This window comes from Nansenia antarctica, assembly GCF_963989245.1.
Source record: "Nansenia antarctica genome assembly, chromosome: 12".
NCBI classification, from domain to species: domain Eukaryota; kingdom Metazoa; phylum Chordata; class Actinopteri; order Argentiniformes; family Microstomatidae; genus Nansenia; species Nansenia antarctica.
Window position 1 is genome coordinate 22,496,541 of NC_137682.1, and position 26,524 is coordinate 22,523,064.

Below are 26,524 nucleotides of genomic sequence, written 5' to 3' on the forward strand. Positions count from 1 at the left end.
ATTGTTGATCGTGTGTTGAAGAGGAGAGTTAAGGCAAAAATACCTCAAAAGAAACAAGTGAAGATGGCTGCAGTACAGGCCTAGCAGAGCATCGCCTGAGGAGATACCCAGCATCTGGTGGGTACAATGTGTCACAGACTTCAGGCGGTTATTGCGTATAGAACCAAAAGAAGAAACAATGCTTCGCTGTCCAAAACAGGTGCTTTTGGCAGAACCCACAATACCACATGCACGATAAACCTGTTTTACTTTTAAAACATTTTATTCAGCCCAGTAAAAACAATCAGCATCGTATTCAATGAGCATGTTAACCTAACAACATAGATTATAAAAACATCATTTCGACAAAAAACAAATGAAAACATTTCAAAGCATAATAATGTTTCTCTTATGCTTTTGTTATAATGGTGTGTGTGTGTGTGTGAGTGTGTGTTCAGCTATCAGCCTTGGTGCAGTCAAATGGTTTCCACAACTGAGAGAACTGGAGAACTTTCTTCCTCTGGTCGTCAAAGTTCTCTCTGATTGGCTTCCTCCAGCGCCGAGGCTCCAGGTCCATCATCCCCCCGACGATCTCCTGGAACACCGGAGAGGAGAGAGAGAGACCTGACCATCCGTCTCATACATGGAAACACATTACACACACTGTACAAGTACAACCAAATGCTAATGAGCACACCCACATGCATACACACACATACACACATACATACACGTTACACATACATACATGCCATTTGACATTCCATCCTTTACACTGACCTTGCCAAAGTAGTGAGGAAATTTCTGTTCGTTCTCGATGACGTGGGCAAAGCCCCCCTGCAAACCAAAGTCTACGGCAAAGTATGGCAGACCTCGGGGAACCTGAGAGAACACACACACACACACACACACACATATATTTACCAAAACACACATCCTCCACTGAATACCAGCTGCAGTAACTACTCTAAACCTAAATCCCAGCAATATACCACACACACACACACACACAGTAGATTTGATGCCATCACAATCATTTAGAATCTCTGAATTTAGAATGTTTGGTTGCTGAGCGCAAAATATGATTTGAAAATATACACATTTGACTCATTGCCATAGAAACTAAGAATTATAAAGATGCAATTACTTTTGAATATGTTGATGTCACAATCAATCCTAGCAACTTCAGCAGAATGTTTGAGATTAGAATGCTTGGTCAATAAGCAGCAATGTTGAATGGAATTCAGTTTTGGTGGTAACAACCCCAAGACTAGACCTGTGACTTATTTCTACAAGCTAAAATTCCAAATGTTTCAAAAATGAGCGTCCATATTCAACAAGTTGACCGTTCTGCCACACTCCAGGTGCTCTCTGCTGCAGGTGTGCAACCAAGCCTCGGCTCACATCTCCAGTGAGTACCTCTCTCTCGCCCAAAACTCTCTACAACTCTCTAAGTATTTGTAAAACTGCATCATTTGTGAAGAAATGACATTGTAACAAGAATTATTCAGGAATGTATCATGACTTCTTCTACAGCCTCCCTCTCCTCAGCCTCACACACCTGTGCAGGCAGCCGCCCCTGGTCTCCCACCCTGGGACACCTGGCTGAACTGGGAGCAGCGGTTCAGACACAACATGACCGTGCTCCAGCACCACTGCTACCAGACCATGCACGACCACAACCTGTCTGAGCAGGATAAGGGTCGTCTGGTCCACATCTACAAGGGACTGATGTCCAGGGCTTTGAGTGACCACCAGAGAGATAGAGAGGCCATCATTCGTTCAGTAGCATTGCTGAAGAAGAGGAAGGCCAGACTTATGGAGGAGGAAGAGGAGGAGGAGGTGGAGGAGGAGCCTCCAAGGAAGAGGCAGAAACAGGAAGTTGTTTCCGGGGTTCCAGATTTGGCTGAGGAGATGGACTTCCTGTGTCTGAGACTTGGGTCCCTCTCCCTCTGATTGACAGCTTGACCCCTCCTCCACTTTGAATGGACTGAACTCATGTGTTGAATTATTATTGATATATTTTGAAAAAGTAGTATAGTAGAGGTAGTACTAAGAAAAGATAAGATAAGATAAGATGGTAAGTAAGATAAGATACAATATGATTTTGAGACATGATGAATATATCAATTATAACTGTAGCACATCTACACAATCATGCCACATAAATATACACACACGCTCATACACACACATACATACACACACACACACACACACACTACACCTACGCACGCACACACACACACACACAACACACAGTACACCTACGCACGCACACACACACACGCTCATACACACGCTCATACACATACACACACACACAGGAAGGAGGAAGGAGAAAGAAAGAAGGAAAGAAAGAAAGAAAGAAAAGAGAAATGTGTCTTACAGCTTGGCGAATGTCTTTAGACGAGAGATCCACAACCTTCTTATTCATGGCCCACTCCTCGTCACACTCCATGATGGCTTTCTACAGGATCACACACACACAGGTTAACACACACACACACACACACACACACACACACACACACACGTCCTGTATGGGGGGTTGTGTATCCAGGGTTATCTACAGGTAGATATAGGACATTAGAAGACACACACCCGCCCCACCGTTACGGCTCTCAGACAAGTGACGACAAAAACACACACACACACACCTACACACACACACCTACCTTAAAGTAAATCGGGGCCATGTCCCCCAGTTCCTTAGGCAGAGGGATACACTCCAGCACCATGTGCTGTCGTCTCTTGGGGTTCATGTGAGTCTCCATGAACACACAGTCCTCCTCGTCGGACTCAAACATACGAACCAGCGCACGACGGAACACCTGGGAACACAAGTGTACGGCGCCGGATTCAGATGAATACTCCCATGTCAATCCCACCCCGTCGGATCATTCGGACGCCTTTCTTAAATGAAGGAACCCATAAGGCCAGTCACCTGACCTCCCTGCTCCCTATAGTGGGGGGTTCTACGTTCCCTACAGATGGGGGAGTGCGTGGCCTCATTATATTCCATCTGCGACTACAGACCTATATATATATATATCATAATAGCACTGACTCTACTTTTCCAAAAACGCCGGTCGAGAGAGGACGCTGGCGTTGCTTGTTCGCCGCTTCTCCGCCCGAGATCTAGGTGTAATTGTAGTATACAGAGAAGATTGTCCTACAAAGACACTTAGATTTAGATTTAGTCATCAAAATGTAATTAGACCCCTATACTTTATTTTTTTGGTTTCTTTTTATTATTACTACTCGATCTTTTCAGTTTGTAAAGCGTCTTTGAGTGTCTAGAAAAGCACAATAGAAGTCTAATGTATTATTATTATTATTATTATTATTATTATTATAATTATTAGACGTTTCTTAGGCTGACCTGGATCTCGGCCCACACGTCCTCGTCCAGCCCGGTGGCGGAGCAGTGATGCTGCAGCGGGGCGATGAGACAGTGTCCCTCCGTCAGAGACACACCCGCCGGCAGACTGAGATACACCTGGAGACACACACACACAGTCAACAATACACCTGGACACACACACACACACACACACACAGTCAGAATACCCCTGGACAGTGGACACACACACACACACACACACAGTCAGAATACCCCTGGACACACACACACACACAGTCAGAATACACCTGGACACACACACACACAGTCAGAATACACCTGGACACACACACACACACACACAGTCAGAATACACCTGGAGAACACTATTACATTATTGAAATGCTGTATATTTTGGACATTTTAGGCAATATTTCAGATTACGGTTACGTTTCGGCTTATTACTCACACTCACACACTCTCTCTCGCACTCTCTCTCGCACTCTCTCTCACACTCTCTCCCACACTCTCTCCCACACTCTCTCTCACACTCTCTCCCACACTCTCTCCCACACTCTCTCTCACACTCTCTCTCACACTCTCTCTCTCTCACACTCTCTCTCTCACACTCTCTCTCAGACTCACACACTCTCACCCCCCCACACACCCACACCCATACCCACCTTAGTTCCTATAGCAATGATCAGGTGTTTCTGGAGTTCAGGGTTGCTGAAGCAGTGTTGGCATTTGTCCATGGTAGCAGCCAGGCGCCGGTGCTCCTGTATGGCTTTGCTCCTCATCCTCTCCTCGTCCCTGCCCTCCCCCTCTCTCTGAGCAGCGCTCGACACAAACATGTCATCCAGAGTGTAGTTGTCGCCGTCCGTCTTCCCCATCATCTGAGAGACAGAAAAAGAGAGAGAGAGACAATGAGGCCGAAGTGGAAGGATTAACAGCCATGAGGGGTCATTTGACCCTGTGAGTAAAGGAAATTGTTATGTCTTTGCACTCGATCAAATTTCAAGACCCTCCTTTCATGACTTTTCCTAGATATGTGCGTTCTACCACCCCAGTATCCTTACATTTTCAAAATCACACCAGGATAAGCAGTTTTGCAGGTTTTCTGTGTAGGAAGCAGGCTAATTTACAAGCGGCCAACTAGTGGTCGTTGTGTGTAAATATCAGCTTAGCATTGTAAAGAGGCACGGCTGTTCTCGTGTTAAACATGTGTAAGTTTGTGTGTCCATTTAGCAGCGCATCAGAGAGACCTAACTTGATGTCTGAAGTCGTAGATGGAGTCAGTGGACAGTCGTTGTGATTTGAATGTGTTTAAATGGGGCTGATTCAAAGACTGTGATCGTCTGATGTCCCAGTGTGAATGGTGACCAATGTCCGTCCCCGTCCCCCCCCGCCCCCGCCTCTCACAGCCGGAACACCTACTTACAGTTGACTGAGCATGCCTGGTGGACATTTTAATTTTTTACATTTACATTTTTTACATTTAGCAGACGTTTTATTCCAAAGCGACTTACAATCAATACATTTGACTGAGGAAGTGAATCATCAATCCACCAGTCGTAGCCGGAAGAGTAATCTAGCTCAGGCCAGGGGCCATCGGCCGTCATCGTGAAAAGGTTTATTTATTTTATTTTAGTATTTATAGACACTGGAGAGACAGTACAAGGGGGACACTGGAGAGACAGTACAAGAGGGGCACTGAAGAGACAGTACAAGAGGGGCAGTAGAGTCTCAGGAGGCAAAGTATAGGTGAAAAGCAGGTGTTGGACGTCTTGGATGTCTTGAGGATATCACACTTCGCCTGTTGATAACATTTTGTTGTCAATTCTGCTATTGAAATGTATGTAGGGATGTAACAACGCATCGCGATGTAGTTCATTATCGATACAACATCTGTGACGATTCAAATCGGTGAGATGAAAAAATGTATCGCGATATTTGTTTTCGGATATGAGAGGAATATGGACGTTGCCGTGAGAGAGGCCGGGCTAGAACCTACATAATATCACCATGTTATAGTGTTTTGTCCACACGTTAAACTTCGCCTCATGGAGACCATGTTTGTGTGTGTGTGTGTGTGTGTGTGTGTGTGTGTGTGTGTGTGTGTGTGTGTGTGTGGTTAGGAACGTTGAATCTTCCATTATCATCAGTGCACCTCACTGCTTGAGTTTTATGAGAGCGTATGCATGCGCAGCTATCCAGTTACATTTCATTTTAAGCCGTGAATTTGTCCGACACTTGACCACGCCTCCACTCCTGCAGTAGTGGTGCTCTGAGTGGATACAGGGGCCTCGACCAATGAGAATGCGGGATGTTGGAAAACGGCAACATGCCTGTTTGGAACCATATTTATAGAACACTTAAATGCTAATACTGATACTAATACTCAGAGCTAACTTAGGACCAAAGCTGCCTTTATAGGTCTATCTAGGGAGAACGACTTGCGAGAGCTACTATCGAGTCGGTCACAGACTCTTGCATCACGACACTCTGATACAGAGAATTTGTCTGCCGGTATGGGAGTCTCTCGTCAGTCTGAATTATCTGCGTTTGTGAAGATCCACCTGGCTTCACACACTGTACACCCTGGGAAAACCAACATCTAAAACATGTTAGAAGAATGAAATGAAAGAAAAACTGAAAAGACAATTGTATTCAACCCCTTTGTTGTGGCACTCCCAAAGACCGAGAACTACACACTGTTGAAGCCAGAGGGAACTGGAGATGTTGAGGAGAGACAATGAGCTTCCCTCTCCATCCAGATGATATCTAACTGATTAGAATCAGTATTTATAGATAGTGTGCCATGGTAACTGTAGTGGTATTTATAGAGCATAAACCCTTGTTGAAGGCCTACAGCAGAGCTACAGAGAGTGTGTGTGTGAGAGAGAGAGACAGAGAGAGAGAGAGAGAGAGAGCTGTGAAGATAAGAGACATCGCTAAGAGAGAGCTAAAAGGTGCAACATTTGTTGCTTTCATTTTTATATCGCCATGGTAACTCACACGACATCTCATGGTGTTTATTAATACAGGTTTCTCGCGCACACACACATACACACACACACACACAGAAAATACTCATTACTGACATGTTATCTATAAGAGAAACAGAGAAAGACAGCGAGATAGAGTGGAGGTACACATTCAGATTGATAAATTCACACACGCACGCACACATGCACACGCACACAGCCCTGTCAGTCCCCAATCTCTTTCTCTACATCTGAAAAAAAATGTACTTCCTATCTGACAGTACAACTCCCAGAGGGCTGTTCATTGTGTTATCCCTCCGGGGGGACTGACAAATTAAACATGGCTGCTCCCCTCTCAGAGACGGAACCACAGCCCTGACGTACAACACTGTAGAGCTAGCATCTCACATGGGGAAAACTGCCACTCTTCCGGGATCTGCTGAAGTCTTCCAATAATACTTTTAGTGTTCTACACATTTCTGACAAGTCTATCTTGATTTCCCGGGGTGCTTCTTAGATGTATGTAGGAGAGATGGGTGTCATCGGCTCCCCTATCACATCAATGGCAATTACTGGTGCCAACCTGTTCCACTCGCATGGAATTGAGGCCAGAAGATTTCATCGGATGCGCGGGATCTACTCAACTAATGTACTGTAAGGAGTACTACTGAGGTATGAATATAGTAAATACTGATTTTTACGGTAAATTGTTCCTCTGTCAGAAATATTCGTGTTTAAAAATGTCTGTCAGCTTGGTGGCAGACCCACGCTCCCATGTGACAGAGTGCCAGAGACGTTGCAGAGGACAGATGGACACACGCAGCGCAATCATCCCGCTCCTCGCACAGAGTGATGAGGTCATCAGTCCGCTGCAGTGACTCACTCTCCAGTTATTACCCACAGTCCTCTGCGAGCGAATGGCCAACCTTCACTGAGACAATTTAGCCTGTTCTGTGTGTGTGTGTGTGTGTGTGTGTGTGTCTGTGTCTGTGTCTGTGTGTGTGTGTGTGTGTGTGTAGGTGTGTGTGTTACTGGTCAAGGCTGAACAGACAGTTAAATGAAAATGTAGCATTGTTTCTCATTGTTTTCAGCAGATTTGTACACTATTTGTGACAGAATTAGGATACAAATGTACCCGCATCAACAGAGTAGAATAATGATATCTGGTAGGAGTGAAACACAGTGCACTAACTCAACGGCAGCCTTGGCAGAGCTCTGGTGTTTCAGGTTGCCAGATGAGGTACTGAGTACTGACATAGGCCTCGCTTTATTGGAGGCTCTAAATGTTAAATGTCTCTTCTACACTCATTTCTGTTTTTTTATTAGCCTATTAGTATTAGGCTATTATTTGATCGGTATCGGCAGTATATTGGCTGATATTGCTCATAGATTATCGGTGATCGGTGGCCAAAAAACGGTATGGGGGCTCTAACCCTAACCCTCCCTCGTGTCTGAGACCCAGACGTCAGTTAAGGTACAAGGCACGGTGGCCAGGTTCCTATTGTTGTCATTTAGTCTGGGTTGCCATGTTGTAGTGATGCAGCCTGTCTGGGTTGCCATGTTGTAGTAGTAATGCAGCCTGTCTGGTTGCCATGTTGTAGTAATGCAGCCTGTGGAGCTAGCATCTCACATGGGGATGTTGGAATGAAGAGATGTTGGAATTGTTTTCAGCAGATTTGTACACTATTTGTGACAGAATTAGGATACAAATGTACCCGCATCAACAGAGTAGAATAATGATATCTGGTAGGAGTGAAACACAGTACCTTCATTCCAACATCTCTTCATTCCAACATCTCTTCAGTTTATCTCTAAGACTGAGGAGGGTGCCACAGCTCTGGAAGACCTCTTGCATCGTCCCAGTGCCAAAGAAGGGACGGCCCAGCACCCCAAACGACTACAGACCTGTCGCCCTGACACCACAGGTCATGAAGATCCTGGAGAGGCTAGTGCTGCAACACCTTAAGCCCCAGGTGAAGGACTTCCTGGACCCCCGGCAGTTTGCATACCAGGAGAGCATGGGGGTGGAGGATGCCATCATTTACATGCTGCACAGGGCCTACACACACCTGGAGAGGCCACAGAGCATGGTGAGGACCATGTTCTTCGACTTCTCCAGTGCATTTAACACTATCAAGCCATCACTGCTGGCTGACAAACTAGCAGTGATGTGTGTGGAGGTCTCCCTGACGGCTTGGATCCACAACTACCTCACAGACAGGCGTCAGTATGTGAGACTGCAGGGCTGTCAGTCTGAGGTGGTGGTGTGCAACACCGGTGCCCCCCAGGGAACTGTTCTGTCACCCTTTCTCTTCACCCTCTATACCTCCGACTTCCAGTTTAGCTCCGACCAGTGCCACCTGCAGAAGTTTTCGGATGACTCCTCTATCGTCGGTTACATCACAGACGACAGGGATGAGGAGTACAGGGCCCTGGTGGAGAGCTTTGTGCAGTGGTGCGACACCAACTACCTTTTGCTTAACACCAGCAAAACAAAGGAGTTGGTGGTGGATTTTAGGAGGAAGAGAAGGACCCCAGCCCCCATCACCATCAAGGGGGTGGAAGTCGAGAGGGTGGACTCCTACAGGTACCTGGGAGTACAAATTAATAACAAACTGGACTGGACTGACAACACCGAGGCTCTTCTCAGGAAAGGGCAGAGCAGACTGTTTTTCCTGAGAAGGCTGAGGTCTTTCGGTGTCTGCAACAAGCTGCTGCAAATGGTTTATCAGTCGGTGGTTGCCAGCGTTCTGTTCTTCGCCGTGGCCTGCTGGGGTGGAAACATCTGTGCCAGGGATGCTGCGAAGCTAAACAAACTGGTGAAGAAGGCCAGCTCTGTGGTGGGGACCGGGCTGGACAGCCTAGAGGTGGTGGCAGAACAGAGGATGGGGAAAAAACTGGCGGCCATGCTGGCCAATCCCTCCCACCCGATGTACTGCGAGCTGGCGGGGATGAGGAGCAAGTTCAGCCACAGATTTGTTCTCCCCCGTCAAAGTACAAAAAGATTTGGACAGTCCTTTGTTCCAGCTGCACTCCGACTCTACAACCAGGCCCTGCAGGGTGGGGGAGACCTGGAGCTGGAACTTTTGGAACTTTTTACTTATTGAGCCTGCACTGTTTTATGTATTTTATTGAATGTTTTCTGTATTGAATGTTTTCTGCCCTAACTGAGCTGTTTGACAACAAAATTTCCCCATTGGGGACAATAAAGGTTTTCAATCAATCAATCAATCAATCAAGTCTGGTTGCCATGTTGTAGTAATGCAGCCTGTCTGGTTGCCATGTTGTAGTAATGCAGCCTGTCTGGTTGCCATGTTGTAGTAATGCAGCCTGTCTGGTTGCCATGTTGTAGTAATGCAGCCTGTCTAGGTTGCCATGTTGTAGTGATGCAGCCTGTCTGGTTGCCATGTTGTAGTAATGCAGCCTGTCTGGTTGCCATGTTGTAGTAATGCAGCCTGTCTAGGTTGCCATGTTGTAGTGATGCAGCCTGTCTGGTTGCCATGTTGTAGTAATGCAGCCTGTCTGGTTGCCATGTTGTAGTAATGCAGCCTGTCTGGTTGCCATGTTGTAGTAATGCAGCCTGTCTGGTTGCCATGTTGTAGTAATGCAGCCTGTCTAGGTTGCCATGTTGTAGTGATGCAGCCTGTCTGGTTGCCATGTTGTAGTAATGCAGCCTGTCTGGTTGCCATGTTGTAGTGATGCAGCCTGTCTGGTTGCCATGTTGTAGTGATGCAGCCTGTCTGGGTTGCCATGTTGTAGCCTACCTTGGCAGCCATGCGGGAGTAGAGGGCGTTCTGGTCCTCAGCAGAGCTCATCTTCTCCCTCTTCACCATGTCCTTCAAACCAACATTGTCATCATCCTGGAAATACCGCACTCTCTCCCCATCTCTGTGTGTCTCAATCTGGGGGAGACAGGGGGGGGGGGGGCGGGGGGTGTCGGGAGGGAAAGAGATAATTATCATCACAATACCATCCTGATTCTGGGCAATCTCTGTCTACCAAGAAAGAGAGGGAGAGAGCGATAGAGGATAAGAAAGAGAGGGAGAGAGCGATAGAGGATAAGAAAGAGAGGGAGAGAGAGATAGAGGATAAGAAAGAGAGGGAGAGAGCGATAGAGGATAAGAAAGAGAGGGAGAGACAGATAGAGGATAAGAAAGAGAGGGAGAGAGAGAGATAGAGGATAAGAAAGAGAGGGAGAGAGAGATAGAGGATAAGAAAGAGAGGGAGAGAGAGATAAAGGATAAGAAAGAGAGGGAGAGAGAGATAGAGGATAAGAAAGAGAGGGAGAGAGAGATAGAGGTTAAGAAAGAGAGGGAGAGAGAGATAGAGGATAAGACAGAGAGGGAGAGAGAGATAGAGGATAAGAAAGAGAGGGAGAGACAGATAGAGGATAAGACAGAGAGGGAGAGAGAGATAAAGGATAAGAAAGAGAGGGAGAGAGAGATAAAGGATAAGAAGAGAGGGAGAGAGAGATAAAGGATAAGAAAGAGAGGGAGAGAGAGATAAAGGATAAGAAAGAGAGGGAGAGAGAGAGATAAAGGATAAGAAAGAGAGGGAGAGAGAGATAGAGGATAAGAAAGAGAGGGAGAGAGAGATAAAGGATAAGAAAGAGAGGGAGAGAGATAGAGGATAAGAAAGAGAGGGAGAGAGAGATAGAGGATAAGAAAGAGAGGGAGAGAGAGATAAAGGATAAGAAAGAGAGGGAGAGAGAGATAGAGGATAAGAAAGAGAGGGAGAGAGAGAGATAGAGGTTAAGAAAGAGAGGGAGAGAGAGAGATAGAGGATAAGAAAGAGAGGGAGAGAGAGAGATAGAGGATAAGAAAGAGAGGGAGAGAGAGATAAAGGATAAGAAAGAGAGGGAGAGAGAGATAGAGGATAAGAAAGAGAGGGAGAGAGAGAGATAAAGGATAAGACAGAGAGGGAGAGAGAGAGATAGAGGATAAGACAGAGAGGGAGAGAGATAAAGGATAAGAAAGAGAGGGAGAGAGAGATAGAAGATAAGAAAGAGAGGGAGAGAGAGATAGAAGATAAGAAAGAGAGGGAGAGAGAGAGATAAAGGATAAGAAAGAGAGGGAGAGAGAGATAAAGGATAAGAAAGAGAGGGAGAGAGAGAGATAAAGGATAAGAAAGAGAGGGAGAGAGAGATAAAGGATAAGAAAGAGAGGGAGAGAGAGATAGAGGATAAGAAAGAGAGGGAGAGAGAGATAGAGGATAAGAAAGAGAGGGAGAGAGATAAAATATAAGACAGAGAGGGAGAGAGAGATAGAGGATAAGAAAGAGAGGGAGAGAGAGAGAGATAAAGGATAAGAAAGAGAGGGAGAGAGAGATAGAGGATAAGAAAGAGAGGGAGAGAGAGATAAAGGATAAGAAAGAGAGGGAGAGAGAGATAGAAGATAAGAAAGAGAGGGAGAGAGAGATAGAGGATAAGAAAGAGAGGGAGAGAGAGATAGAGGATAAGAAAGAGAGGGAGAGACAGATAAAGGGTAAGACAGAGAGGGAGAGAGCGATAGATAAAGGGTAAGAAAGAGAGGGAGAGACAGATAGAGGGTAAGACAGAGAGGAAGAGAGAGAGAGATAAAGGGTAAGACAGAGAGGGAGAGAGAGATAAAGGGTAAGACAGAGAGGGAGAGAGAGATAAAGGGTAAGACAGAGAGGGAGAGAGCGATAGAGGATAAGAAAGAGAGGGAGAGACAGATAGAGGGTAAGACAGAGAGGAAGAGAGAGAGAGATAAAGGGTAAGACAGAGAGGGAGAGAGAGATAAAGGGTAAGACAGAGAGGGAGAGAGAGATAAAGGGTAAGACAGAGAGGGAGAGAGAGATAGAGGATAAGACAGAGAGGGAGAGGGAGATAAAGGATAAGAAAGAGAGGGAGAGAGAGATAAAGGATAAGAAAGAGAGGGAGAGAGAGATAGAGGATAAGAAAGAGAGGGAGAGAGAGATAAAGGATAAGAAAGAGAGGGAGAGAGAGATAAAGGATAAGAAAGAGAGGGAGAGAGAGATAGAGGATAAGAAAGAGAGGGAGAGAGAGAGATAAAGGATAAGAAAGAGAGGGAGAGAGAGATAAAGGATAAGACAGAGAGAGAGGGAGAGAGATAAAGGATAAGAAAGAGAGAGAGAGAGAGAGATAAAGGATAAGAAAGAGAGGGAGAGAGATAAAGGATAAGGAAGAGAGGGAGAGAGAGATAGAGGATAAGAAAGAGAGGGAGAGAGAGATAAAGGATAAGAAAGAGAGGGAGAGAGAGATAGAGGATAAGAAAGAGAGGGAGAGAGCGATAGAGGATAAGAAAGAGAGGGAGAGAGATAAAGGATAAGACAGAGAGGGAGAGAGAGATAAAGGATAAGAAAGAGAGGGAGAGAGAGAGATAAAGGATAAGAAAGAGAGGGAGAGAGAGAGAGAGGATAAGAAAGAGAGGGAGAGAGAGATAGAGGATAAGACAGAGAGGGAGAGAGAGATAAAGGATAAGACAGAGGGAGAGAGAGAGATAGAGGATAAGACAGAGAGGGAGAGAGATAAAGGATAAGAAAGAGAGGGAGAGAGAGATAGAAGATAAGAAAGAGAGGGAGAGAGAGATAGAAGATAAGAAAGAGAGGGAGAGAGAGATAAAGGATAAGAAAGAGAGGGAGAGAGAGATAAAGGATAAGAAAGAGAGGGAGAGAGAGATAAAGGATAAGACAGAGAGGGAGAGAGAGATAGAGGATAAGAAAGAGAGGGAGAGAGATAAAGGATAAGAAAGAGAGGGAGAGAGAGAGATAGAGGATAAGAAAGAGAGGGAGAGAGAGATAGAGGATAAGAAAGAGAGGGAGAGACAGATAGAGGATAAGAAAGAGAGGGAGAGAGAGAGATAGAGGATAAGAAAGAGAGGGAGAGAGAGATAGAGGATAAGACAGAGAGGGAGAGAGAGATAGAGGATAAGAAAGAGAGGGAGAGTGATAAAATATAAGACAGAGAGGGAGAGAGAGATAGAGGATAAGAAAGAGAGGGAGAGAGAGAGAGATAAAGGATAAGAAAGAGAGGGAGAGAGAGAGAGAGGATAAGAAAGAGAGGGAGAGAGAGATAGAGGATAAGAAAGAGAGGGAGAGAGCGGTAGAGGATAAGACAGAGAGGGAGAGAGATAAAGGATAAGAAAGAGAGGGAGAGAGAGATAGAAGATAAGAAAGAGAGGGAGAGATAGATAGAGGATAAGAAAGAGAGGGAGAGAGAGATAGAGGATAAGAAAGAGAGGGAGAGACAGATAAAGGGTAAGACAGAGAGGGAGAGAGAGAGGATAAGACAGAGAGGGAGAGAGAGATAAAGGGTAAGACAGAGAGGGAGAGAGCGATAGATAAAGGGTAAGAAAGAGAGGGAGAGACAGATAGAGGGTAAGACAGAGAGGAAGAGAGAGAGAGATAAAGGGTAAGAAAGAGAGGGAGAGAGAGATAAAGGATAAGAAAGAGAGGGAGAGAGAGATAGAGGATAAGAAAGAGAGGGAGAGAGAGAGATAAAGGATAAGAAAGAGAGGGAGAGAGAGATAGAGGATAAGAAAGAGAGGGAGAGAGAGAGATAAAGGATAAGAAAGAGAGGGAGAGAGAGATAAAGGATAAGACAGAGAGGGAGAGAGAGATAGAGGATAAGAAAGAGAGGGAGAGAGAGATAGAGGATAAGACAGAGAGGGAGAGAGAGATAAAGGATAAGAAAGAGAGGGAGAGAGAGATAGAGGATAAGAAAGAGAGGGAGAGAGAGATAAAGGGTAAGACAGGGAGGGAGAGAGAGATAGAAGATAAGAAAGAGAGGGAGAGAGAGATAGAGGATAAGAAAGAGAGGGAGAGAGCGATAGAGGATAAGAAAGAGAGGGAGAGAGAGATAGAGGATAAGAAAGAGAGGGAGAGAGAGATAGAGGATAAGAAAGAGAGGGAGAGACAGATAGAGGATAAGAAAGAGAGGGAGAGAGCGATAGAGGATAAGAAAGAGAGGGAGAGAGATAAAGGATAAGAAAGAGAGGGAGAGAGAGATAGTGGATAAGAAAGAGAGGGAGAGAGAGAGAGATAGAGGATAAGAAAGAGAGGGAGAGAGATAAAGGATAAGAAAGAGAGGGAGAGAGAGATAGTGGATAAGAAAGAGAGGGAGAGAGAGAGAGATAAAGGATAAGAAAGAGAGGGAGAGAGATAAAGGATAAGAAAGAGAGGGAGAGAGAGAGATAGAGGATAAGAAAGAGAGGGAGAGAGAGATAGAGGATAAGAAAGAGAGGGAGAGAGAGATAGAGAATAAGAAAGAGAGGGAGAGAGAGATAGAGGATAAGAAAGAGAGGGAGAGAGAGATAGAGGATAAGAAAGAGAGGGAGAGAGAGATAGAGGATAAGAAAGAGAGGGAGAGAGAGATAGAGGATAAGAAAGAGAGGGAGAGAGAGATAGAGGATAAGAAAGAGAGGGAGAGAGAGATAGAGGATAAGAAAGAGAGGGAGAGAGAGATAGAGAATAAGAAAGGGAGGGAGAGAGCGATAGAGGATAAGAAAGAGAGGGAGAGAGAGATAGAGGATAAGAAAGAGAGGGAGAGAGATAAAGGATAAGAAAGAGAGGGAGAGAGAGAGAGAGATAGAGGATAAGAAAGAGAGGGAGAGAGCGATAGAGGATAAGAAAGAGAGGGAGAGAGAGATAGAGGATAAGAAAGAGAGGGAGAGAGAGATAGAGGATAAGAAAGAGAGGGAGAGAGATAGAGGATAAGAAAGAGAGGGAGAGACAGATAGAGGATAAGAAAGAGAGGGAGAGAGCGATAGAGGATAAGAAAGAGAGGGAGAGAGATAAAGGATAAGAAAGAGAGGGAGAGAGAGATAGAGGATAAGAAAGAGAGGGAGAGAGAGATAGAGGATAAGAAAGAGAGGGAGAGAGCGATAGAGGATAAGAAAGAGAGGGAGAGAGATAGAGGATAAGAAAGAGAGGGAGAGAGAGATAGAGGATAAGAAAGAGAGGGAGAGAGAGATAGAGGATAAGAAAGAGAGGGAGAGAGAGATAGAGGATAAGAAAGAGAGGGAGAGAGAGATAGAGGATAAGAAAGAGAGGGAGAGAGCGATAGAGGATAAGAAAGAGAGGGAGAGAGAGATAGAGGATAAGAAAGAGAGGGAGAGAGCGATAGAGGATAAGAAAGAGAGGGAGAGAGAGATAGAGGATAAGAAAGAGAGGGAGAGAGAGATAGAGGATAAGAAAGAGAGGGAGAGAGAGAGATAGAGGATAAGAAAGAGAGGGAGAGAGCGATAGAGGATAAGAAAGAGAGGGAGAGAGAGATAGAGGATAAGAAAGAGAGGGAGAGAGAGAGATAGAGGATAAGAAAGAGAGGGAGAGAGAGATAAAGGATAAGAAAGAGAGGGAGAGAGATAGATAGAGGATAAGACAGAGAGGGAGAGAGAGATAGAGGATAAGAAAGAGAGGGAGAGAGAGATAGAGGATAAGAAAGAGAGGGAGAGAGAGATAAAGGATAAGAAAGAGAGGGAGAGAGAGATAGAGCATAAGAAAGAGAGGGAGAGATAGATAGAGGATAAGACAGAGAGGGAGAGAGAGAGATAGATAGAGGATAAGAAAGAGAGGGAGAGACAGATAGAGGATAAGAAAGAGAGGGAGAGAGAGATAGAGGATAAGAAAGAGAGGGAGAGAGATAAAGGATAAGAAAGAGAGGGAGAGAGAGATAAAGGATAAGAAAGAGAGGGAGAGAGAGATAGAGGATAAGAAAGAGAGGGAGAGAGAGATAAAGGATAAGAAAGAGAGGGAGAGAGAGATAGAGGATAAGAAAGAGAGGGAGAGACAGATAAAGGGTAAGACAGAGAGTCAGAGACAGATAAAGGGTAAGACAGAGAGGGAGACAGATATAGGGTAAGACAGAGAGTCAGAGAGAGAGAGAGATAAAGGGTAAGACAGAGTCAAAGAGACAGATAGAGGGTAAGACAGAGAGTCAGAGAGACAGATAGAGGGTAAGACAGAGAGTCAGAGACAGATAGAGGGTAAGACAGAGAGTCAGAGAGAGCGATAGAGGATAAGACAGAGAGTCAGAGAGAGAGATAGAGGATAAGACAGAGAGTCAGAGACAGATAGAGGGTAAGACAGAGAGTCAGAGAGAGAGAGATAAAGGGTAAGACAGAGAGGGAGAGAGAGAGAGATAGATAGACAGAGGATAAGACAGAGAGGGAGAGACAGATAGAGGGTAAGACAGAGAGGGAGAGACAGATAGAGGGTAAGACAGAGAGTCAGAGAGAGAGGGAGAGACAGAGGGTAAGACAGAGAGGGAGAGACAGATAAAGGGTAAGACAGAGAGGGAGAGAGAGAGATAAAGGGTAAGACAGAGAGTCAGAGAGATCTCTTCATACAACACTGGCGTGGGCAGGGCTCCAGGTGAGACCCGTTGGTTGCATTTTGTGACCATCTGATTTCGATGTGCCAGTAAAAATAAATTGCTGGTCGCGCCGGGTGCGAGCTGCAACAAGGGCCATACGCTCATCATAATTTGCTAATTAGTCTACGTAAACTTTTTTTAGAATGCAACATGTTTGACATTGATTCAGCTCTGATATTCCAAACCTATCCTCTGGTGAAGGGAAAGCCATAGGCCTACATGAACAACTTTTATCTGCCTAGGAATTATTTGCAACATCGGTGCCGAGAAAGAAAAAACTACAGGCGACCAATCTCATGCTGCAAGTTAGGTTACCCGCCTCCAATTGCGCATAGTGACAATTCACATCTGGACAATTCCAGACATGGCCTCATCTCTCACAGACTGATAACAGAGGCAGACACACACACACACACACACACACACACACAGAGACACACAGACACACACACACACACACACACACACACACTCTCTCCTCACCGCCTTCTTCTTCCTGCGCCCTCCTCGGGGCTCCTGGGGTTCTGAGGTGCTGTAGACGGGCCAGGCGCGTCCTGAATGGTCCACTCTGGTGAGGATCACGTCCTGGTCCTCCTCAGGCTGACCTGGGATCTGAAGCACACGGAAAGGACATGACGACTACATGTAAAACAACCATAGTTACAATACCCCTCACTAGGGATGCTCCGATTTATCGGCCACCGATTTAAATCGGCCGATTTCACTCCAAATGACTCGATCGGTGATCGGCAAAAATGGCCGATCGCAAAAACCGATCTTTTTTTTTTTTTTTTTTTTTCTTGGGGAAGACAGATAACTGAACAGAAAACATAGGAGGACGTAACAGTATGTAAAACATGAAGGCCACGTTTATGATGTCTTTTATACAGCCATATCGACTGACTTGGGCTTCAGGCCCTAACTGGGTGATAGGCCAGACCTTTACTATGCCATAAAAATGGGTCTGTGTTTGCTTGGTGCCTAATGGATCAAAACTTTTGTCTAAAAAGCAAAAAATATGTAGGCTATCCAGTCAGTAGGCCTACAGTTATGTATTTTTAAAAAAATCGGTATCGGTATCGGTATCGGTTGATCTTGAGGAAAAAAATCGGTGATCGGTATCGGCCCCAAAAATCCAGATCGGAGCATCCCTACCCCTCACTACCTTAATTAGGCCCCGATACTTTCTTCTATTGACCTTTTGTTTCTTTTTATTATTACTACTCAATCTTTTCAGTTTGTAAAGCGTATTTGAGTGTCTAGAAAAGCGCTATATAAGTCTAATGTATTATTATTATTATTATTATGCAGACACACACACACACACACACACACACACACTCTCTCTCTCTCTCAACAAAATAAAGATAGAAGTGATTGATATAGACAACGAGGATCCAGATCACAAGTCACCATTGAAAGTGCTTTTAAAACTCTTTTGAAAGTGCTTCTTTCTCTTCTGAAGCCCCCTGCATAAATCACACTATAGGTCTCACACACACGCACACACCCTCCATCACAGAGGACGTTGTGGAAGCAAAAAATATATATTACACTGTTAATAAAGAACACAATGTTATTGTAGGGCGTGCACGTGCACACACACACACACACACAACTTGTAATATGATGAGGCTATTTGTCAAGTATTTTTTTTAAGACAACAAAAATAAACAATGGTGTGATCGGTGCTTATTGCTGTGGTAATACTGTTGCTCTGTTCTCATCACAGTATTAAGAAGTCATTAGCAAGAGATGTATTATTTGAAAACACTGACAACATCACTGACAAATAGCTTTTAATGATACCATATGACACAACCCACACAAAAACATGCAGTAAAAAGGCATTGGTTATTCTATGAGAGCTCAGCTCTGTTGTTGTCTGTGAGATTCTTCATAGCTTGTGAAAGATGGATGCTGCAAGAACCCGGTTCATCTGAGCCAGCAGTGTAATAAAACAGAGATATGGGTTCTATGTTTGGATAAACTCCTGCTAGGGTAAGAGACATAAATCTGTACATACATGGTGTGTGTGTGTGTGTGTGTGTGTGTGTGTGTGTGTGTGTGTGGTGTGTGGTGTGTGGTGTGTGGTGTGTGGTGTGTGGTGTGTGTGTGTGTGTGTGTGTGTGTGTGTGTGTGTGTGTGTGTGGGAGAGACGCTCTGATACAGCATAAATCAGTGTAACTGTGTTCATGTCGACGTGACTGTTAGCAGGAGAGAAATCCTCTTCAAGCCAGACAACAGGTTGTCAGAGAGAGAGAGAGAGAGAAAGTGTGAGACAGGGGCGACAACTTGAGTTTTTTCCTGAAACTCTTTTTCAGGAGGGCACAATGTTACAGACTTTCAGATTGACCTGGGATCCTTGAAAAGTAATTTTTTTTACTGGTACTCACCTGAATAATAATGGATACAAGGTCAAACAATTTTGAAAGATGATGGTGTCGAGCATCTTGGCTAGACTGACTTCCTGTCTACTAAAGGAGAAAGTAGAAGCCGCACACTCTCGTTCCAGATGCAAAAAGTGTAGATTTATTGACAACGGTTTCGGCCGTAGCCTTTGTAAAATGGTAAATGGTAAATGGACTGCACTTATATAGCGCCTTTTTTGCTGCTCTAAAGCTGCTCCAAAGCGCTTTACAACGGCCTCTCATTCACCCATTCACACACACATTCACACACCAATGGCGGCAAGCTGCCATGCAAGGCGCTGGCCCGCTCACTGGGAGCAATTTTGGGGTTCAGTGTCTTGCCCAAGGACACTTCGACATGTGGCCAGCCGGGGCTGGAACCGCTGATCCGCCAACCTTGTGATCATTAGATGGTGACTCTATCTCCTGCGCCACAGCCGCCCCAAGTCTTGAAGACTTGACAAAGGCTACGGTCGAAATCGTTGTCAATAAATCTACACTTTTTGCATCTGGAACGAGAGTGTGCGGCTTCTACTTTTTCCTTTAGTATTCTGCTCCGTCGCCAGCACCTCGCCTACGTTTCCTGCGGTGTGAATTCTCTTCTTTTTCAATTGACTTCCTGTCTACACCATTCCATTCCATTCAAACATCCATCCATCCATCCATCCATCCGTCCATCCATCCATCCATCCATACCTTCCCTCCACTCACCATGTCTGATTTCCCAGGTTGCCGTGCGGCCTGGTTCTCCTTGGCTTTACGAGCCGCTTCCAGCTGGGTCTTCAGTTTCTCCATCAGACCCTGAGACAGTCAGACACAAGCACACTCAACCCGACTTATATATATATATATAAATAAAACACGCGTCACATATATCCTGCTTATTTTAGGACTGTTTTTGTATTCTGCTGCAATGCCAATGTCGATTGAACCAGAACCCAGGAATTTGACCCTGTGTACCCTTAACATTGATGTAATAAAAGCGATTCTGATTCAGATTCTGATCTGACTTAACGCTTGGAGAACCAGATGGATCCGTCATCATATTTGATACACGGTGGGGGTGACGTTGTTATGACGACGTTGTTATGACCTCACCGTGTTGCCCATGATCTCCGCCTTCACCAACTTGGCTCCCAGTTTGTTCATCTCCTCGTCAGTGAGGATTGGCACCTCTTCCTCCTCTTCCTCCTCTTCCTCGCTGTCAGACCTGAGAGAGAGAGAGGGAGGGAGAGAGAGAGAGACAGAGAGAGAGGGAGAGAGAGAGAGAGAGAGAGAGACAGAGAGAGAGGGAGAGAGAGAGAGATAGAGAGAGATAGAGAGAGAGAGAGAGAGAGAGAGAGAGAGAGAGAGAGAGAGAGAGAGAGAGAGAGAGAGAGAGAGAGAGAGAGAGAGAGAGAGAGAGAGAGAGAGAGAGAGAGAGCACATGAGGTCCAATATGTTCCACTCGGCTATATTTAGGCCCCAGGACCATGAGAAGAGAGACACATCCATCAGGTAGCTGTCCCAAGGGTTGCCTGCTCACAAATCAACAACTCCTAACAAGTTATTTCCACTCTTGTTCCCCTCTTTCTCAGATAGAGTAGTAATATTGTTGCTCTCTGTCTCTCTTATTTCCCTCTAGGCTATTACACCACTCGTTGCCGTAATTTCCTTTTCCTCTGAAACATCAGGTTCATTTCATGCTGGAGGGTTTTCTGGCTCAGGTTTAAGTTAATGACTTTCCTAATGCCTTCGGTAATGACAGAAAGGTAAATGACAGAAAGGTATGGAGCATTGCACAAGTAATAGAAGGGAAGAGAGGGATTATAGACGTCGAAAAGAATGTGTGTGAACTGATGACTTGTGTGTTTCATGATGTGTGATCTGATGACTGCAGCTTTGGAACCAAACAACCACTGCAGACTCTCTGATGAACAAAGGGGAACGATCGCTGTTTAAAATGGGAAGAGGAGATGTAAATGGAGAGAATACGCTTCTACAACTCTAAAGGTCCCAATAGATATTTGAACATAATGGTGTCCAATTATTGATTGTTGAAAAATGTAAAGAATTGTTGATTATATCCTGTAGTGATGCAAGCCCGTACTCTTTTTTTTTCTTTTTTTAACTATTTTATTTTACTTGTACTCTTTAGTTGTATTCTTGTAATACCTGACAATGTTGCATTTTGGGAATTGCTTTGAACCAAATCATACTAGACATGTCTGCCTGGCAGCTTGTTGTTTGTTTGTTAGTTAGTTTGTTTGTCTTGTGTATAAAACAGAAAATAAAATATAATAAAAAAAGAAAAATGGGAAGAGGAGGAGGAGAGGACAAGAGGACATGAGAATGGTCAGTGGGGTCATTTCAGAGTTTGAATCTCCGGATGGGAACGGATCGACCACCAGCAGACAGGGACAGGGACAGGGTCAAGGTCAAGGGTAGTGTGTGGTCTAAATGATTGTGATGGCATCAAATCTACAGTGTGTGTGTGTGTGTGTGTGTGCGTGTGTGTGTGTGTGTGTGTGTGTGTGTGTGTGTGTGCGTGTGTGTGTGTGTGTGCGCCAAAGAAAGGCAATATCCCTGAAGATCCAACAACATGGAGGGACATCTCTCTTCTCCCTACCATCTATAAGGTGTTCATGAAGTGCATACTGGCCCGAGTCCTGCCCTGGTTGGTGGATGCTAACATCTTGTCCACCAAACAGAAGGCTTACATCAGCAGGATGGGTATGGATGAGCATGTGTTCTGCCTTAAGACAGGGATAGATGACTTTAAACATCAGTCATGTAAACTCTTTACAGTCTTTCTTGATTTTAGAGATGCTTTTGGGACATTAGCTCACAATATAATGATTAGATCACTGGAAGAGATACAGCTACCCCAGCTATTCATTGACATTGTGAGAGATGTGTACCGAAGCTCCACCATCCAAGTAATCTGTGGGAAGCAGCTCACTCGCCCAACACCACTTCAGACAGGCATTAAAACTGGCTGTCCATGGAGCGCGGTTAATTTCATAATTGCCATCAACCAGTGGATTAAGTGGCTGTGTCAGTGTGCCCCTGAGGGTGTCATCTCCCCCAACCCAGTGCAGGGCTACGCAGATGATGTTGTCCTGGCCTCCAGGGAGGAGAGCGTCATCAAGAACATGCTCTGCAGGACGGATCGTTTTTTGGAATGGTCTGGCCTGGAGGTCAAAGCCAGCAAATGCGCTGTCCTGTATGAGAGGCGGAGTGGGGGGAACAGGTGGTACCACTCAAAAACAGACACACCCCCTGTGTTCTCTTTAGCAACACAGCCCATTCGTGTAAATTCTCTTCATGAGACATACCCATATCTTGGACATAAAATTAACATCGCAGGAGAGTGGAAGGAGCAAGTCAATAACATCCTGACTGAGTTCACTTCCAGGCTGGACTTGATAAGACAGTTGTCCTCTGCCACTAACTATGAAGTTAGAAGCCATCAGGCAGGTGGCCCTGTCCAAAGTTCAGCACCTCTTCTCCAATGTCCACATCCCCCAGAAAGTGCTGTGTGAAATGAACAACAAGACTGTGAGCGTAGTGCGCAGGTGGCTTGGACTCAATTCACACAGCACCCGTGACATCATCTTTCATCCCCAGTGGGAGGGAGGGCTAGGGGTCCCCAATGTAGAATGGATCTACACCAGCATGAGAATTTCCCATCTTCTCAGGATGCTTAACAACGACGACAAGGACGTCAGGGAGCTGGCCCGCTCCTCCATGTTCCTGGACCTGAGGAGAAGGAAGGTCCCAGTTGCCAGGGGGGCGGAGCCCCACTTCCTTGGGTTCAAGAGGAAACCCAGCGGAAAATTGGACACTCATTCCGCTGGTTTTGGAGTTTGGTCTGATTGGCCAGACCTGAATGACCTCTGTGTCCGAGCCGGGGTGTCCCTGGAGTGGGTGCGGTCTGACTCTGAGACTGTTCGGGTCTCAGAGAACTGTATATCTGACCCTCTCACACAGGTCAGGGCAACAGCCTCCTTTGCTGGACAGAGCCACCAGCTAACATCTAGAGGGGCCAGACGGACTCTCATGGACCTTCATCAACATCAACAACAACAACACTGGACTGGTCTGAAACTCCAGGGAAAACTGGCATGTCTTCCCACAGCTGATCACTCTGTTTCCCACTCTTTTCTAAAAAACACTGCACTCGATGAGGACATTGTCATATTCACAACCAAGGCCAGATTACAAGTCCTTCCTACCAGACTCAACCTCTCTATTTGGTTTCCTTCCACTCAGGTTCCTCATTGCTTGCACCACACCACAGAACAGGTTACAGAAACACTATCACATATCTTGAATGGCTGTTATGTTTACAAAGGAATGTATATAGCACGTCATAACAGAATTGTGAGCCTTATAGTAAAGAACATATCACTCCACTTCCCAGTCACAGTGAAAATGTATACACATGCTTGTGTCAATGCATCTATGTTCAATTTCTGTAATGACCAATGTCACTTTTCACAGTTGTCTGCTAACACACCAGATGTTGTTAATGAAGAGTCCAGAGAGGTGTCTGTATTAGAGGTAGCGTGCACCTTTGATATAAGCCTAGAGGAAGCCTTCATGACTAAGGTCATGAAATACCAGCAGCTTGTAAATACCATCTCAGAGCTAGGCTATAGGTGTACGCTATTAGTCTTTATATTTGGCAGCCTTGGACATGTGCACAGATTAGTTGTCAGAGGACTACGTCTACTAGGAATGTCCAAGGGAGAAGCAAAAAGGCTCAGCAAGTATTGCTCTGTCTCTGCGATTATTGGCAGCCGCCATATATGGCGGAGACGGTGTTACTTGTACCCGTGAGTCTTGTCCTGTTGTATGTGAAAGACATTGTCCATGTCTGTTTGTGAATGCATCCCATCTGTGCCTTCAGTATTTGTGTCCCTGTATACTTGTCTCTATGTGGACATAAATAAATGATTAAAATGTCACAACATAACAGGGTCAAGGGCTGAGGTGTATGCGTGGGTTGCGTCTGTTAGCAGTTAGTTTACAAATATATCACTCTAGACATAAATAGAAGTATAGATTAGTTGAGGCGAATGGTTCAGCTAATGGTTCAGTCTTCTGGGGATTCTCAGAATGTTTCTTAGAGGAGGTCTGGCCATACGTTTCCGTCCTGCTCACAGACACACTCCTCTCTGAACTCTGTCAGTGAGAAGTATTGGTGGGTGTTGGCCTGTTTTAAAGGACAAAAACAAGTGGAAAATGGGAAGTGACAGTGATTTAAGTGTTTGATTTAAGTGTTCGATTTTCGGTCATACTGCTTGCAACCTCTCTCGTCTTCTCCTCAAAAAGCTCAGACCAAGTCTGAATTAATCCAATAATATGGTACTTTGTTCAAGTTCAAATGGCATACCACAGCAGTAAAGCTGATATACAAGAACAGTTGAAAAGGAAGTCTCCCGGAGCCTTGCAGGGACTTCATGCAAAGCCAGGGAAGCGCAGCATTGTGAGTGAAGTGAAGATGCTAGCTGGCAGGCTATGGAAATAGGCAGGTATTGCTAAGTTTTGAAAAACGGCAACATTGCTCTGACACATTGAAAGTGCTCCATTCAATGATGTATGCTCGCCATTTCTGAAATCTAGCTATATGTAACACAGCTATGTCTCATACTCGGTATAGTAAACAGTAAACGATAGCCATGTGCACAGTTTATCCAAGGTCATCCTACACGCACCGACAAGTAATGCAATGCATCTGCAATGGGCGCTTTTTAACCTCCAACTGATTATCAGTTTGATTCTTTCAGCATTTAGTTGGGCATAGATACAATTCCTGTCATGATAGATGCTTTGTCATCAAATAAACACATAAACTGGTGACTTGTGGGTTAAGTAAGTCAGTGAAAGCTACAATAAAACAAATTGATAAAAAGAAGGAAGACATGGATAATTGCTCACCCATATCAGTAGTCATATTATCAATAGGTACAATTGGAATATAGAATAAAGCATGTGACTATCGAATGATGACATTACAACTTCCTACACTATAATGCATTTGGAAAAGGTATACATCAATATCATTGCATTAAAAGCCAAGTTTTTTTGTAAATTAATCGTTTAGACTAATGTACTACTAATTGATCAATCGAGAAAAATAATCGATAGATGAATCGATAACAAAATAATCATTCGTTAAAAACCAGTGTTCCAGCACTATCCATGTCTACGTTGCATCTCCAATACTTCCCTTCCTCTTCTCCTGCTTAGACTCTTCACTGGTCTGATAACATGGTGGATGCCTGCTATGTAGTGCAACCCTTCTTTTCTCTCATTTTAACCAATCATATTGAAGGGGGCCCATCGGCCAGGGGGAGAAATGCGTCTGAGCTCTGTGGAATGTCTTGAGGTGTCAGAGCTGTGATGTCATCAGTTTAGATTTTAAAAAGATAAGTGGTGGTCGGGTCTCCTTGACAACAGCTCCTAATTTAAATACTGTGGTTGTAAAACGATATATAAAAAGCAGAGGTCAGGGAATAGCTTGTTCTTTTTTTCCTTTTGTCTTTTTGTGAGGTTCTCATCATAGTGGAATTGTTCTGAATTACCTGTGATCGATCTCTCTCTCTCTCAATCATTTTATAAGCGTACAGTATTATTACAACCTCATTTGATTCATTCTATTTGACCTTGCACTAGATTAGCACAAACTCAACAGTTCTTTGCACATAGTGACAATAAAATTGGAGTCTTGCATTGGAGATTATCAATTAGATATGCTTTGCTATTAACAAAATACAGCCAAAAGTCTCTGGCAAACCTTTGTGTGGAAACTGATATCATAAATCTATCGACAATATCATATACGTGATAACTTCATAGAGGTATGCAAATAGGTCTGCTGTTTCTATGGTTTCATATATGTAGAAAAGTATTTCGATGTGTGGCTTGACCTCTGACCTGGATGACGTCTCCTCGTCTGGGGCTGGAGTGTTTTTCCCAGCATCCCTCTTCCTCTCCTGCTCTGGTCTGACCACAGCAGCTTCCCCAGCGGAGCCGCTCTTCCTCCAGGCTGGAACGCCGGTCCTCCCGTCAGGCTGCTCGTCGTCAGAGCTGGGTCTCAGGAAGGCCGTGGAGGGTCGGGCTGGCGCGGGGGCGGACACTCCGGCCCGTCTGGTGACTAGGGATGGGAATTGATAAGATGTTATTGGTACCGATTCCATTCTCGATTCTGCTTATTGGTTAGATTGTTTAGCAATTCCTGATAAATTTTCTGTGTGGAAAAAAAAGTAGGCCTACACAGGTTCAGCGTCAACTAGGGGTTCTGTGTTTGGTGGTGACTTCGTCGAACCTGTCTTTGCACTCCTGGTATAGGATGTCCCCAAACAGGTTAAGCCTGGATTCCACTGCTCCTCGCAACGACCCCTCCAGTATCGTGGTCAGGTCTGCATCCAATTTCCACCATGCCTCTGCCTCGTTCGCC

General features: G+C 44.9%; 1 protein-coding gene across 1 annotated transcript in view; it reads right to left on the minus strand.

The window, feature by feature from the left end:
* Nucleotides 1–292: 292 nt before the first annotated feature.
* Nucleotides 293–26,524, minus strand: part of cwf19l2 (CWF19 like cell cycle control factor 2) — a 42,812-nt gene continuing 16,580 nt past the window's right edge. The window contains exons 10-20 of the mRNA XM_080543648.1: nt 26,002–26,221; nt 20,176–20,287; nt 19,789–19,878; nt 17,150–17,278; nt 10,077–10,214; nt 4,009–4,221; nt 3,365–3,481; nt 2,658–2,813; nt 2,369–2,449; nt 760–861; nt 293–574 (exon numbers count right to left, since the gene is read on the minus strand). Coding sequence (XP_080399774.1) covers nt 434–574; nt 760–861; nt 2,369–2,449; nt 2,658–2,813; nt 3,365–3,481; nt 4,009–4,221; nt 10,077–10,214; nt 17,150–17,278; nt 19,789–19,878; nt 20,176–20,287; nt 26,002–26,221 — 1,499 coding nt within the window. The 3' untranslated portion in view covers nt 293–433. The remainder of the gene's footprint in view (nt 575–759; nt 862–2,368; nt 2,450–2,657; nt 2,814–3,364; nt 3,482–4,008; nt 4,222–10,076; nt 10,215–17,149; nt 17,279–19,788; nt 19,879–20,175; nt 20,288–26,001; nt 26,222–26,524) is intronic.